At 33.5% G+C, this 16892-nt stretch overlaps 1 protein-coding gene across 1 annotated transcript; it reads left to right on the forward strand.

The window, feature by feature from the left end:
• The first annotated feature begins 15248 nt into the window (after window positions 1–15248).
• Window positions 15249–16281, forward strand: LOC141249227 (uncharacterized). Its single transcript, XM_073669569.1, has 2 exons — window positions 15249–15260; window positions 15343–16281. The coding sequence occupies exons 1-2, from the start codon at window positions 15249–15251 to the stop codon at window positions 16279–16281; spliced, it is 951 nt and encodes a 316-aa protein (XP_073525670.1).
• Window positions 16282–16892: the final 611 nt, after the last annotated feature.

The raw sequence follows: 16892 nt of genomic DNA on the forward strand, positions 1-16892 counted from the left end.
ATAAAACAATGCTAAAATTATTATTAGAACATAAACATAGAATTTTCACAAGCAATTCCTAGAACAATGGCCTCAACCTAAGAGTGAACTCGTAGGAACTTAGACAGACATAGCCAAGAGAAAGCTATACATGATTATGGATAAACTAACCAGGGACGAAGGTAGAAGATGGTAGAAAGGTGGCAGCTTTCCTCTTGGTGGCTGAATTTCTAAGAACTTGATTGTGAAAAGTGACAAAAGATTAACTAACTCCTTCTAACCTAAAACTAAGAGTTTATATAGTACCCAGTCTAAGAAATATAAAATAACTGAATTATAAAAGATAAAATGGGAAAAAATAATAAAAAATGATAAATTCCCGGGCTTAGATCTGCATTTTGGGTCGGGTCCGTCTAAAGTCGCGGTCGCTACTTCAGGGTCGCGATCGCTACTTTTCTCCAGTCTTCCAGAAACGGCTTCACTCTCGATCGCTACTTCATGGGTCGCGATCACTACTTTCACTTTGAGGCAAAGTCTCGATCGAGACATTATAGTCTCGACCGCGACATCTTCTTCGAGGGCAAATCTCGATCGAGACATTATAGTCTCGACCGAGACATCTTCGTCTTGGCTCGTCTTCGTCTTGAAACCTTCTCTCGGACTGGTCTTCGTCTTCTGCAAGTTTCCGAGGCAGCTCGGCTTCGCCTCTCCGCTTCTCCATGGGTGTAGGTGTGGTCGTCTTCTCTCTAGCTCCGTCCCAAATGCACTAGAGGTGAGTACAAATAGGATCTCCATAATACAATAGCACAAAATAACGCTTAAGAGCATCCCGCAAATCTATAAGTGAACAATCATACCTGATTCCGGGAATACCACTCAATAAGCACCTAAACACCACTAATCCTAAGCTAGTAGTCGCTAGTTACACCATATAATGAGCTCCTATCAGCATACTACTGACCTCAATCTAGAATTTATTATACATTCATACCCTACATTAAAATTTGCTTTCAATGTAGAAGAAGTTTACAATATATATAAGATAAATCATTGATTTGTTTTATACTTGGTGTGTATTACTTACTAAAATATCATACTTTTATCATGCGGCTTCAGCTAATTATTATTCCAATTATTTAGATGTGATTAAATAGAAGACAAGGTAAGGTGTACAAATATGAGTGTTAGAAAGTACAAGAAAGGGAGAAGATCAAGGTGGTTGATTTCTAATAAGCAGAAAGTTTAGACATGGAAGAATTGAAAGGAAAACAAGGAGGAATATCTAGAGGTAGAGAAAGAAGAGGAAATTGAAATGGAAGAGTAAATTGGTGTTGAAGATCACTGAAGATCCTAAAAGGAGAGTAACAATGGAAATGAGTATGGTCATATGGATGAATGAGTAAATTTGAAGTTGTGACTTTTCATATTTTCCTTTTATGTGTCTTGTAAATGTAAATGTTAAAACTACAAGATAGAATGAGGAGGATATAAGAGTAAATTATTTATCAATCTGCAAATTATTACAATGTTGTATCTTTTCTGTACATGACACTTTAAATTATTCATCTCAGTTCGAACTTCCTCTGACGACATAATAGGGCGTTGATGAGGGAATTGGAGCCTCCAACCAAGAAGGCAAACAAATGGTGGCAATGGATGCCACAATGATCACGACGTTTGCTTAGTGCTAGTACTCGAAGGGGGAGAGGTATCGGCGGAAGAATCGAATTTGCTAGGAAGATGGTCAGGGTGTCAGCACGTTGTAAGATGGGGATTTTGTTTAGGTGTCAAGGTTGACGGAGAAGCGGGATCAGCTTGGTGGATTAGAGGAGATGAATGACTAGTAACGAGGATAAGAGTAACATACACTATATAAATAATGTCCTATTTTATTACTTTCTTACAATTATATAATGGAGATAGGATGGGTTAAATACCTTCATTAAACATTTGACTATGAGTTAGGAAGGGTGGAAGACTATAAGTGTATACCAAATCACGATGATAATTAGTTATACTAGATCAAGTGTTAGACTGAGAAAATATGGGTCGGATATGGATTCATGCGTTTTGTTTAGAGTGTCCCTTAGATATGTTTTATAACAGAGGTCTATTTTGTTTCTTTCGCTTAGAGGGAGAATTACATGAAACCGAACGGATTAGATTTGGTTTTAATAAAATTGTTAAATAGTTCAGGTATGTGAATCATAATATAACAAATATAAGATACCAATTTCTAATTTTTATTAGTTTCGCTTATAGATAGTAGGTAGAGTTTAGTGTATACAAAATTGTTTTTGTTCATGTTATTTGCGTTTAATTTGGTCTACATCATTTCACCTTTTACTCAATCTCTTTCTTTGGTTTTTAGCGGAAGAAAACATCAAAACTTAATGTCTGAGAAATCTAGTATCTCCTAAACCCCTTGATGTAAGTTGTACAAATTTTACAATAATGGAATGAAGAATTAGATAATTACTTGATACGTCACTCTAACAAGATTTAGTTAATTAAATATCCTCAAATAACAAGTGGAAAAAAATTCTAGAGAGGGTCACTCCCTCCTCTCTCTAGAAATTTCAATTGCGGTGTTTAGGGCTCCATCAGTAGTTGGTGGCAGTCGGTGTTATCGCGGTGGGGGCGTTGTAAATAGGGCTTTCCCTTGTGCGGTTCTGAGGACTTCTTCAATCGATCCCCTTCTCCGAATTCTCATATTAAATAACCTAATCTTCACAAACATCCAACCTCGCTTCAAATGGCAGATTCAAGTGATTACAAGGAGAATTGATGTCCTCGATCATCCTCTCATCAGATATGTTATGCTACTCTTCTCTTCTATTCAATTTCATGTTAAATTTCTAATTCTCGATGGTTCCTTCACGAACCCTTTTATGTGGCTATGGTTATCCCTTTTGATAAAACAGTCGATTCGAGTTTATGTTTACAATCCAATTTTTGATGTAGTTTACTTCCTTTCTCATTTTCTTTTTGAAAATTACATGATTCAGAACCTCGATTTCACACTTAGGGTTATGCATGTCAGCAAATTGGGGCTTTTCCTTGTAAAGTATCTAATTTCAGTTCATTGATGCTAAAGTTGACAAAAAACAATCTTGTAAAGGTGAAATTATGAAAATCAGGTGTAAGTATAATTATTTCGTTTTTATGAGGTTTAATATAATACTCATCAAATTCTGACTCTCAACCTGTATTTCTAGAGACAGGTTCTCCTTCTTCATAATCTGTTTTGGACCATACATAGGGGTAATACTTGGGAAATGATAGGATATCAGCACCATGTTAAAACTCTTTCTTATTCAAATTCTGGATTCAACCTTTCCTCTGTAAAATTAAGACGCATGTTTCTCATCTTCCGCGGATTGTCCTTCGCTGCAGACCTGTCTCTATTTCCATCGATATACAGATATATCTCCCATTCGATTACCCATCCGCCTCTTCTCCAGACGGAAGTTCGACCAAATCGCCTTGGTACCTTCTTCTTTCAAGTGATCTGCACCCTCTCGCCGGTCTTCGATTTTTGGCCGCCGGAGACGATTACCCTGCTTTACTCCATCGGTGTTACTGGCAGACTTTTCTGGCAAAATTTCCCTTCGGTGTCAAAAGACCAGCGTGGAGTGTTGATGGTTTGGAGCGTCACCCCTCCTCAGATCTTCGTCTCCGGCGTCCAATGCATTGTCAGCATTTATGGGTTTGACACCTGGTGCCACTACTCTCCTATTTTGAATGTCCAGACGACCCATTACATGTTTGGATCTTATGGCCCACTCACATGTAAGGTACACGTGGTCCACAATCCTAAATATTTTCTTTACAAAAATACTGCATGCTTATCCCAATTTATCGTTTTTAATAATTATTTATGTTTAAATTTTAACTATATTATTTCAATCAAATATGGATTTATTAAGTATATTAGATCTGGCTATATAACGAAAATGCTTGCAGACGACTCGTATACATTTTATGATACATTTTATCTCATAAATTGTATCATAAAATGTACTATAATCCATCATAAATCATTCACAAATCCATTATATATTATAATTGATACTGTCAGGTATCCTTCATATTGTATAGTCATTTGTAAATTTGATACCTTCAGGTATCCTTCATGTTGTGTAATACGACACCTTTTGGGTAACAATTGTGTCTTTGGACACCTTCTTGGTTTCTATTATAAAAATAATTTATTATGAATATTGCATACTGGAATTGTCGGGGTACGAGAAGAACAGATTTTTGGACCGAAAATTCATTCTTAAAACGAGCTCATTCTATGGATATATTATGTTTAGTAGAAACCAAATCAAATAATATTCCTAACAATAATTTTTTACATAAAATAGGGTTTAAAGAAATATATATTAGTCCGGCAAATCAATCGTGAGGTAGATTATGGGTTCTGATAGCCAATTCACTCAACGTAAATTATCTATCGATTATCTATAACAAAAATAATTTAATTACTCAAAAATATTAGAATAATAACACTGAATTCCTTCTTTATTTATATATGCTCCAGCTAACAGTTCTACTAAAACTGAATATTAGAATAAACTATATAGAAATATTACTAAATTAAATCTTCCTTTCTTATTATGGGTGATTTCAACAAAATTGCATGTACCTCGGATAAATGGGGGTGGTATTATTCCCAATCCTCAAAGATTCAATCGAATTCAAAACCTTACAAATCAATTTGGTCTAATCTATGTGCCTCATAAAGGCTTCTCTTTTACTTGGAGAAAATCAATTAATATTTCCAATACAATTTTAGAAAAACTTGACAAGTGCATGATTCAACCAATCTTTAATAATTGATTTAAATCCATTGAAGTAACACACCTCCCGTTTACTACCTCAGATCATTGTTGCATTATTCTTAAATTGAAAAGTAATCATCAACGTAAGAATTATCCATTTCGATTCGAAAATGGCTGGATCGATCATTCTTACTACATAAATATGGTTAAGAAAGTATGGTATATTAACCAAGAAGGATCATTTATGTTTAACTTATATATGAAACAAAGATATCTGAAGAATCTTTAAAAAAATTGGCGAAAACAGCTTAATGATAATAATCATAACAAACTTATCCAAACAACAAATAATTTGGACAATGTTCAACTAGATGTTTTAAATGATCCTCAAAATAACTATTTAATAAATAAACTCCAAAACCTAACAAATCAATATAACGCCCTTCTTCTTCCAACACAAATATTGGGTTCAACGTGCTAAAGTTCAAAATAGTTATCATATGGATAAAAATACAAAATACTATCAAAATATTGCGAAACAAAGAATGTTTAAACAAAAAATTACATCCTTCACCTCTATTGAAGGTATTCAATATTCGGCGCAATCCCAAATTCAAGAAGCTATCACTAAAGATCTTCAAAATCGATTCAACCCACAACATATCAATCCTTTAAATCTTAATGATTTTGAAATAATCCCCCAAATTATTTCAGATACTAAACACTCTACAATTCTTAAGAATCCGTCTAACGTTGAAATCAAAAATATCGTTTCTAATTTACCTAAAAATAAAACATGTGGTCCTGATGGTTTTCCTGCTGAATTTTATCAAGCTTTCTGGTCTGTTGTTGGAAAACTAGTCACAAAATCCGTTCAAGCTTTCTTCCATAGTGAAACCCTTTTATCTGAATCTACACACTCTTTTATTTCCCTAATACCCAAAATCAATCATCCGGAAACAATAAATCATTTTCGACTGATCAGTCTATGTAATACTATTTACAAAATTATTACCAAATTAATGGCTAATAGATTACAAAATCTTTTACCAAAAATAATCAACCCTCTGCAGGGTGCTTTTGTTCAAGAACGATTAATTAAGGATAATATATTATTGCACATGAAATCTTTGATTCTTTTCATAAGAAAAAAAAAGGTTCAAGGGGTTGGATGGCAATAAAAATCGATATGGAAAAGGCCTATGATAAATTCCAATGGCCTTTTATTCAGCAAATGATGATATCCTTTGTTTTTCCGCTAAATGGATTAACCTAGTTATGAAATGTATATCTTCATCTTCCTTCTCTGTATTGGTTAACAATGAACCAGGACCTAGTTTAAGCCTAAATGCGGTATTCGACAAGGTGACCCAATCGCTCCGTTTATTTTTATCATAGCTATGAAATATCTGACAAGATATCTAACAAAAGAATCCCAAAAACAAAATCATAATGTATGTATTAAATTATGTAATCATGTGACATGTATTCCTTTTCTTAGTTTCGTTGATGATACTATTATCTTTGCAAATGCCAACATTACAAATGCTAGATACATTAATAATACTTTAGATCATTTATCCAATATATCTGGTCTAAAAATAAACTATGAAAAAAGTTCGATTCAATTCTCCAAAAATATGCAATCTAATGTTAACATTGCTTATGAGCTACAAATTCGTATTACAACAACAATGGAAAAATATTTAGGAATTCCTATTTTAGCAGGAAAGGTTAAAAATGAATGTTTTGATTATGCTACTAATAAACTTAAAAATCAACTTTCTAACTGGAAAGCCAATACATTATCTCAGGCTGGACGAACCATTCTTATTCAATCTAATCTTCTATCCCAAACTAATTATTTAATGCAAAGCTTTTATCTGCCAACCGGAATACATAATCAAATCGATGATATTAACAAAAAATTCTTCTGGAATAATTTTACTCCGAATTCGAGAGCCCTTATTCCTTGGGATATGCCAACCAAAGAGGAATGTGGGAATGAGACTTCAAAAAGCGGAAAATATTAATATAGCTTTGAATATAAAATTATTATGGAAAATTATAATAATAATAATAATAATAATAATAATAATATGTGGGTTAAAATTATCAAAAAATATATATTAAAAACAAAAACATTCTCACTTATAATAAAAAAATCTAAACACTATTGGAATTTGGTCGATTGCTTCATGTGCGCGATAAATTCAAAAATGGCTTATTTTGGAATTTAGGAAATGGCAATCATATTAATTTTTGGTATGATAATTGGATTCCTAATATTATTATTAAATCATTCTTTAATCCGACCTGTCATGATATAAATATGAAACTTTCGAAATTTATAACAACTAATAAACAGTGGATCCGATCAAATTAGCCATTATTCTTCCAATCAATATTGTCAATCAAATCATAAAGATTTTTATTCCATCCTCGGATATTGAGGATAAATTAATTTGGAATTTATATAGCTCTGGGGATTTTAGCACCAAAACAGCTGTTGAATTAACTAAAAATTACTGTACAAATCCGAGCTCTACAACTTTTACTAAAATGTGGAACCTTAACATTCCACCTAAAATAAAAAAAAAACTTTGGAAAGCATTATCCGATTGTTTGTCAATGACGGGAAGATTAAATAGATACTTCGATCGAGTTCCAAATGCACGCCATGCAATGGACAATTAGAAACAACGTCTCATTTTTTCTTTGATTGTCCAATTACCATTAATATGATACACATACTTGAACGAAGAAGAATAGGTAAGAAAATTAATTACACTTATTCACACAATTTTATCAATGATTTTGAATACTTTCTCAACAACAACAAAAATATTGATATAATATTTTTCTTATGGTTTGAATTATGAAAAATAGAAATAAAATGATTTTTGATAGCGCAAATATCCCAAAAACAAAACCTATAGATATGGCCTTTGTTATATTTCACTCTTGGACAGCTTCCAAAGATTTTAATTCTGCTAAACATAGTAATAAGACTAAACATAACAATAATGTCGCTCATAACAATTATAAGATATTACAAATTGGAAAAAACCTCAAGCCGGGTGGTTTAAAGTAAATTTTGACGCTTCTTATTACCCAAATGAAGATGCTTATATTGGGAATATTATTCATAATAATAATGGTAAAATTATTAAAATACACCACAGTAGAATAAATGTTACATCTGTAATTCAAGGTGAGGCTATTGCTGTAATCGAGGGTATTAAATTAGCCAAACAACTTAACTTACAAAATATTATAATAGAAGGAGATAATTTAACTGTAATAAATGTAATTCGTAAAATTTGGCAGGTCCCGTGGAGCATCCAAAATATTATTGAAGATGCGCAGAACGAACTTCGATTCTTGGAAGTAAATATATTTCACTGCTTCAGAGAAAACAACAAGGCTGGTGAAATGCTAGCATCTAAGGACGCGGAAAATATTGATATTGATTATATGACTTGTCTATGTATCATATCAGGACTCTGCGAGAAAGGCTGCGATTATCAAAACTTTTGCTCATTAGTTTTCTTTGTTCCTTTGTAAATATTATTAATCATGATGATACGAGATTGCCTCCTGATTAGGAAGGATTCCATTTATTAACCTTAATAAAAAGAAAATCTTCAAATAAATACATACGATATACAGCCACAACGTTTGTAAAATGCATTACTAAGAAAGGAGTAGTAGGAAAATAATAAAATGAATGGACGATAAATGCGACTAAGGAAGCAGGGAGATTCGTGACTGGATTCATCATACATATTTTAGTATTATCATAGCTATCAAGTCTGAAATACATGTTAGATTCTTGAGAATTTATGCATTCATATTCCAGATAAAAAGTAATTCTGGAAATGGTTAACAAAAAGTAACATCCAATGGTACTAAACTGTATTGAAAAATCATTACACGAGCTAAAAGTAGTTTAGTTCTCTATTGAATTTCTTAGGAGCATATTTGAAGTGATTCATCACTGAGAAAGCAAGGGATTAGTGGGGGAGGTTAAAAGGAAGGAAGACAATTAAAGTAATTAATACCTTCCAAAAGTATATCAATAGTTATAACTTATCTCTCCCTTTGGCATCTCTCTTAAAATACTAAGTTTGGTTGCATGCGCCCCAAAGCATCAATATGTTATTTATGGAGACCAAAGTTAAATGTGATAGTGTTCATAATACTTGTATAGTACGATTGATCTATATGATTTAAAATTAAAAAATATTAATAAACAGGCTTTATTCGAGCAAGTATTAGTAATTTACGGGACGGAGGTTTTTGAGTATTGTGAATTTTAGTATAATTGACTTATTTTTTTAAACCAATTAGTTATGAGGGATGATTAGTGGATTGAGAAGGTATTTATCTTTGAGGTATATATCTTTTAGGGTATTTTTTAAATATTTTAGTTTAGAACTTTATATAAGGAGTCCTAGAATTAAAAATTACTTGTAACTCATATTTAGTAATAAGAAATCATTGAAAGGGTGATTCGTTCTAATTTCTATCTTTTTATAATGGAATTCCGTAACTTCACAATAATAACAATAGTTAACCTTTTTAGCGGAATAATAGTTGACTTAAAATCAAAAGATGTCGGTATAATCGTCTTACTCTAACAAGCAAGAAAATTGTGAGAGTATAACCTAGTAGGTTTAAGGCAAGACTTTGATATAGTTGATTAGTGGCTTACCGCTACAGGGGAATGTGGGCCTCGCCTATTGCCAATCGATTTGGGAATTGAAACCCATTAGACTTGTATGTTGAATCGGGTTGCGCTTATGTGCTCATACTGTACATGAACCTCCTTGTCAGTTAGATGCATATCCGCGCTCATTTGTTCAAGTGTTAACTCGGCTAGTAGATGCTAATTGTACTTTCAAGGGCGGTTTGAGATAGTATCCACATCGAAAGTGGGGACATCAAGTAGCATATGAGCGGATGAATTACTTCTTTTACTGCCAATTGATTTTAGATGAAACCTCTGAGATTATACTTATGCCCTCATGTTATGCACAACCCCCCTATTCCGTGTTAGACGTAAAGTAATGGAATTTGACAAAGACATATCTTTATAATATCTTTTAAATAGTTTATCTTATCGGGTTTTAGAATTGTTATATTTTATTACGTCTTAGGATTATAATTACTTGATGAGATGATTTATTCTAGTTTACTTTTCTTTAATTAATAATTTATAAATTGAATCGAAATTTACAACAATAATATAAGAATTTCAGAGACATTATGGCATGTAATTTGGTCAAAATTTTATGGTAGACATATTGAATTGGCACCAAATTCTCCATGAATGGAGAACACTTTTTACATTCATGGCCAATGAATTTAGAGAACAAGCCGCCGACTGATTCTCTCTAAAGTTGATTCCTCATCATTAACAAATTTAACACTTAGTAATTAGTATTAGCAATAGATTGACGAGTATATATATAGACCACTATGGGGACTACATGCAATATAAAATTAGGTTAAGCAAAGCACCCATGAAAACAAGCGGTAATTAACCCACGCAAACAAGTCTTTTTCTTGGGTCCAAACCAATATATTTTTTGGGGTCCAGAAACAAGATGACCTTAACGACCTTAGAAATTACACATGAAAAATGACCTTAAAAATTAGATATGAAAATGTCAATTAGCACTTCCTCTACTACATGTATGATGATAATCACTTATATTGTCCGAACAAGACAAGTAAATAATAGAAAACGACAAACACAATCTTACATGGTTCACTAGCGTCTACTATAGAGAAAAATATATTCTTAATATTATTATGGAGACAAGATTCATATTGTAATATAGATCTATTCTAAAATGAATACATATAGTGTTTTCATAAATCCTAAACAAAAGCCTAAACATTGACATGATAGAAATCCATAAGAATATTGAGACCTCGTGTTATCTATCGAAATGTGTCATATTGAAAACATTATGACAAGTAAAATATGTGAGAATGATGAAAAGATATATATTTGTTCATAAAATCTATAGCATGCATCATATCATGCATGTTTGAAGGTGTCTCGTTCTATGTGTTTATATAACATGTACAGACATGAGATATTTATAACTTATTACGTATATGTGCTCCTAATAAACTCTTGTACTTATAAGTAAAATTTTATGCACTTAAAATGTGTATAAATATATATATATATATATGTCATGGATTAATCATGTGGGATGTTTGCTAATTTACTTAGATAAAATTTGTGGCAATTTAATCGCTTGATTAGTCTCGTTCTTGTTTTTGATATCAAGAAGGGGATTCAAATCAGTGATTAGTGACGGAAAATCTACCTATTTTTGAAAAGATACGTGGATTGGTGACGAGCTACTGGATAGGAACTTCCATTGCCTGGACCATAATGAATTAGTATCCGAGTACATTACTTCAAACCATCAATCAGATACTAGGAAGTTACTGACTATCTTACCATTTGGCGGTGGTAGAAACAGTCTCACCCTTTCATCTTCCGTCTGTTGATATGCCAGACAAACTCATCTGGAGCCTTTCAAACAATGGAAGCTTTACTACTAAAACAACATTTAACCTTTGTAGATCAAAGGGTGCCAAGGCTAATTTTAGCCTTTTACCTTGTTGGAAGGCGAAACTCACCCCTAAGGTGGAAAATTTTCTGTGGAGGGCATGCTCTGATTCTTTGCCTACAATGGAAAAGCTCAACCGTCATTATTATAGAATGTATACTACCTGTAGCCTGTGCAATGCAGTGGATGAAACTTCGAACCATCTTTTCTTTGACTGTGCTTTCACTAGGCGGGTATTTGGTAACCTGAATCTTCTTAATAATACTAATATTCAGTTGACCAATAAAGGTGATTTTTTACTTCATTTAGAGGCCTTTTGTAAACCTAACAAGGATTGTAATATCGCCTTTTTTGTCTGGTGAAATCTATGGTAAATTAGAAATAGTGTGTTTTTTAGAAACAATCAATAAGATAAGCAAACGAATACTAATACGATCATTTCGATTGCGTTTAGGCAATATAATATGTGGAAGGTGTGGGTGGACTGCCAGAGACGTGTTGGTCCTTCCTGCAAGAACGTTGAAAAGTCCATCTGGATTAAGCCTCCCAAAAATATGGTCAAGATTAATTTTGTTGGTTCGGTCAAACTAAATGGTCAATGTGCACTCGCTTTTGTTGCTAGAGATCACTTAGGATCTGTTCTGGCAGTAGACAAAAAATACTTCACTCATAAATCTGTACTCCAAACGGAAGCTTTGGCTGCTCTGGTCGCGGTTAGAGCAGCCAGTAATTTGGGGTTTAAGGAGATTGTTTTGGAAGGTGATAACTTGACGGTTATTAATAGTTTCAAGGGGGTGTGAAGGTCCCTTGGGAGATCATGGTTATTATTGCAGAAATACGCCAGTTACTAGATAAAGTTGCGGATTTCGTGGTTGCGAATCAAGTCAACATCAGTTCAATTGTGCTAGCCATTAATCTTACTTCGACGAGAGACGTTGATAACATTATTCTTAGAAGAAATGAGTTCCTGACGCTTCAACACTCATCCCCATCGATACAAGAATTCTTTGCAATCATCTCTTCGGATGATTTAGGCCTTTCCTGTATATAGGTATATGGTTTGCTTGTAAAAAAAAAACAAAAATACTTGTGGTATTTACCCACTTTATAAACTCGTGTACTTATAAGTAAAATTTTATGCACTTGAAGACGTGCGGAAAATTTTGCTTGCATGTGCACACATTTTCTACTTCATGTTCGATAAATATTTTGTTGGGAAATTTCGATGCTTTGAGGCGTGGATCACTTTCTTTTAAGTGATATTCGCCCCCAATCTGTATTGCTATGTGGGTTGCAGGCAAAATTCACTTAGGGATACAACAAAGCTTTGAACAAATCAGATAGCAGATCTGATTAATTCCTCATACCAGAAAACGTGGATTTTATGTCTATTAACTGCTCGGAAAAATTAAAACCGTGGGTTTTGACCCCAAATCCAAGTCCAAGTCATTAGATATATATAATATATATACTACTCTCATCTCTAAATAATCTTATGAGTCAAAGCTCATATATATACTACCAAATTTTCCTTCTCATAATCGATGTGGGAGATTGTTATAATCGATGTGGGAGATTGTTTTATTCAAATAGACTATTTCCAACGTATTTTGCCTGATTGTGTATAAGTTTTTAATACGTCAATAATCTTTCTCAAGGAACTGTCGATATTTTGGGTAAAAATGAAATTCTTTAGATATATATACACTATTACACCGCATATTCATTTTATTAGCTATACAAACATTTGGAATGAGTGTACATATATAGTGAACGACTAAATTCTGCATGGCAGTCCTCATGTCATCTGCGTTCTTTTTATAAACGCTTTTCTAAAGTGTGGCTTAGTTTTAGAAAAATTGTAGCGAGAATGAAAATTATGATGAGAATGAACCTAGATCACTTAAATTTATTGGTATTGGTTGTTGTTGATCAGGTGATTGGATGTTGACTGATATTGACCGGTGTTGATCAACATTGATAATTAAATATAGTGTATTATGCATAGAAAGCATGCACTAATTCAATAATACATAGAAATTATACATTAATACAATAATATATAGAAATGCACTAATGCACATAAGCTAATAATGTATATAATCATGCTTTTTATCACAAAACTCATGCACTTTATGGTAAAAACTTCTGCACTTTTTAACAAATTGCATGCACTTTATTGTAAAATGCATGCACTTTTCAACAAAACTCATGCACTTTATAGTAAAACTCATGTACATTTTTTTACCAAAATTCGTGCACTTTCAACAAAACTCATGCACTAACGTGCATAAACAATTCACTAATGTCGAAACCATGCACTAATACCAACACACGAACCATGCATTAAAACAAAGAAACCATGCCATATGCGCTTAGACTTGACTTTTTCCCCTTTTTGATAATGCTAACACACCAATCATTGACCGGCGATGGATGACGTTGACTAGCGTTGACAGATTATTGTTGTGGTTGATCATGAGTATTGACTGTTGATCACATGATCAATTCTATCAATTGAATTTGGTTAAGATGTATTCCTGTTTCTCATTTAATTAGTATTCATTCTTATTTAAATCGGATCCCTATTTCTAATCCAAAATAGAAATTAAATCAGAGAATTTTTAGGCAATAGAGAATTTTTGTTACTTAAACGTTTTTTATTATTTATTTTACTTTTAAAGAATAGAAAGAAAAAAATCATGTATGTTCATGGAAAAAAATATCACAGATATAATATAATAGACTCTTCTTATTATTATTGATTTAAGATGAAATGTTAGGTTATGCTCCATACGTAGGTATAATTTTTAATTTATGTCCACTTAAAACTTTCATTTTGTCAGTACTCAGTTGGTTTACTTACTTGACACTAGGTTTTAAAAATATGTAATCCATGATATTTGTTTGAAGCATGAATGGAGATAATGTTATTAAAAGAGGTTTATTATATGAATTCCATTTTTTTAATACTAGAAACAACAAATAAATTAATATCTTTAACAGTTGACAAACCCAAAAAAAAATACCATCTAGAATGAGAAAGAACTTGATTGTGTTAATTATACCATGCTAGTTACCTTAAGTACAAACCAAGTCCTTCAAAAAAAAAGTGTAAAGCAAGTGAAATTTACCCTTCTATTTCAATTAATCTTAGCATAAATTTTTAAATATTAGTTATTGTATAAACAAGATATCCGTGTTACTGGATTTTATATGTTAGATTTTGTTTTGTATAAACACGACCACCATTTTACTATGCTGTAAAAACCGTAAAAATTATAAACTACTGCACTATTTTTCTTCAAAAGAAAACTATTTTACACTCCTCTAAACTATTACGAGTTCGATTTTAATGATACTCCCTCTCCCTCCTTAGTCATTCTCAATTATGATACTTAACGTTTGAGGGAAAAACATTTACTACAAGAGAGCATTTCTTTCCAAAAACATTTGAGGGAAAAACCTAAATGAACAATCACCTTTATACGATTGGACCATATAGAAAAAACATAACACTAAAATACAAACTTATAAACATAAAAAATTCATACATCAAAATAAATAAATAAATCAAAGTGTATTTTGTGCAGGTATAGTCAGAAAGTTGCGAGCACTATAAATACGCATCTTGTCTCATTTATTTTTTGCATAGACAAGTGAGATTGAGGGAGCTGAACCTGCATCCTTGCTACTACTACAACGCAGTCATTATCATTCAATGCTTCATCCCTCAACTTGCTTCTAGAAAACTAAACACGAACCTTCCTTCCTCTTCAACTTGTCGTGTACATTCAATTCAATCTAGATTACAAATTCCCAGGTTGAATTTGCTCCTTTTATATATACATACATATACATACATACATCTACCATAGCAACTATGGTAACACAGGTAATTAGTCCTCACTTTCTTGTTTAGTTTCAACTCCGGCCAAGAGTCTGTTAATTAACTGATTTCTCGACTATGTATACAGGTAAACACCATGAGTGTAGCACTCCCACCATGTCTACAGCCCGAGCCTCTACTGACCTTCCCCGGGGGTCTCCACATGGGAACCAGAACCCTCAAATTCCAGCCTCCGAAGGAGAAAGTGATCATTGTAATGGGGGCAACCGGCACAGGAAAATCCAGGCTGGCGATCGACCTGGCAACCCATTTCCCGGGAGAGATAATCAACTCTGATAAGATTCAACTCTACTCCGGTCTAGACATCGTCACCAACAAAGTCACGCCGGAGGAATGCAGAGGAATACCACATCATCTCCTCGGAACAGTCGACCCTAACGCCGATTTCACCGCCGCCGACTTCTGCCGCCACGCCAGGTTGTCTATCGGGTCAATTATTGAAAAGGACAAAATCCCAATCATTGCCGGCGGGTCAAACTCACTGATCAAAACACTGGTCAACGATGACCCTCATTTCCGGCGACGATATGAGTGTTGTTTCATCTGGGTCGACGTCTCGCTTTCTAATCTCCGGTGCTTCGTTTCCCACCGCGTTGATAAAATGGTGGAGGCCGGGCTAGTAGACGAAGTTCGCGGGCTATTCGGTCCGAAAGCAGATTTCACGAAGGGTATACGCCGCGCCATAGGAGTACCTGAAATGGAAGAGTTTTTACAGGCGGAGAGAGACAATGTCGACGAGGAGACATTAACAGAGCTTCTCAACGAAGCAATTGAACAGATTAAGGATAACACGTATAAGCTGGCGTGTAAACAGCTTCATAAGATTCATCGGTTGAGGGATTTCTGGGGATGGGATTTGAATCGGATTAATGCGACAGAGGTGTTGAAGAAACAGGGGAGTGAAGCGAATGAAGCTTGGGAGGAAATGGTGGTTGGGCCGAGTATGGTGATAGTGGATCACTTTCTGAACAGAGTTGAGCCGAAATTCCACGTGGCGATGAGATAACAGAGGGTGGAGGGTGTGTTTTTTCTTCTTCTTTTCTATCAGGAATTTTTGTACAGTTGTGAGTTTCCGATGGGGGAAAAGGGTAATAGAAATTTGGAGTGTTGTGAGTTCGTAAGAACAACTTAAGATAATTGAGTGGTTGTGGTGTCCATGTTTTTTCTTATCTCAAGAGAGAAATGGAATCAAAGCACTTGGCTTTTACCCACTACACTACTGCCTAGCTTGTGATTTTGATTGTTATAGCTTATCAATGTATGATTATACTGCCCATTTTGCAATGAATATTGGAAACTTTAGGTTCCGTTCGGTAATGACCATTTGAATAAGATGAAATTAGATCATCCATCTTTTTGCCGAACACCTATTTCTTTGCCCATTCATCTACTCCTCATATTTTTATTTAGATGAATGGAAAAATCTTTATTAGGAGGTGAGGATGAATGAAAAAGTTCATCTACATGAAACATTTTTTATCTTCATATAATTCATCCATACTCATATAATTCATCTACCCCTATTTACCGAACACCTTTTTTATCTCAATAATTTTCATATACTTAAAATTTCATCTACCATTCATTTCATTTATCTTTTTATCTAATTTAAATTTA

This window comes from Phyllobates terribilis, unplaced genomic scaffold (genome assembly GCF_046119375.1).
Source record: "Phyllobates terribilis strain yellow unplaced genomic scaffold, ASM4611937v1 Scaffold_4431__1_contigs__length_61096, whole genome shotgun sequence".
NCBI lineage: Eukaryota > Metazoa > Chordata > Amphibia > Anura > Dendrobatidae > Phyllobates > Phyllobates terribilis.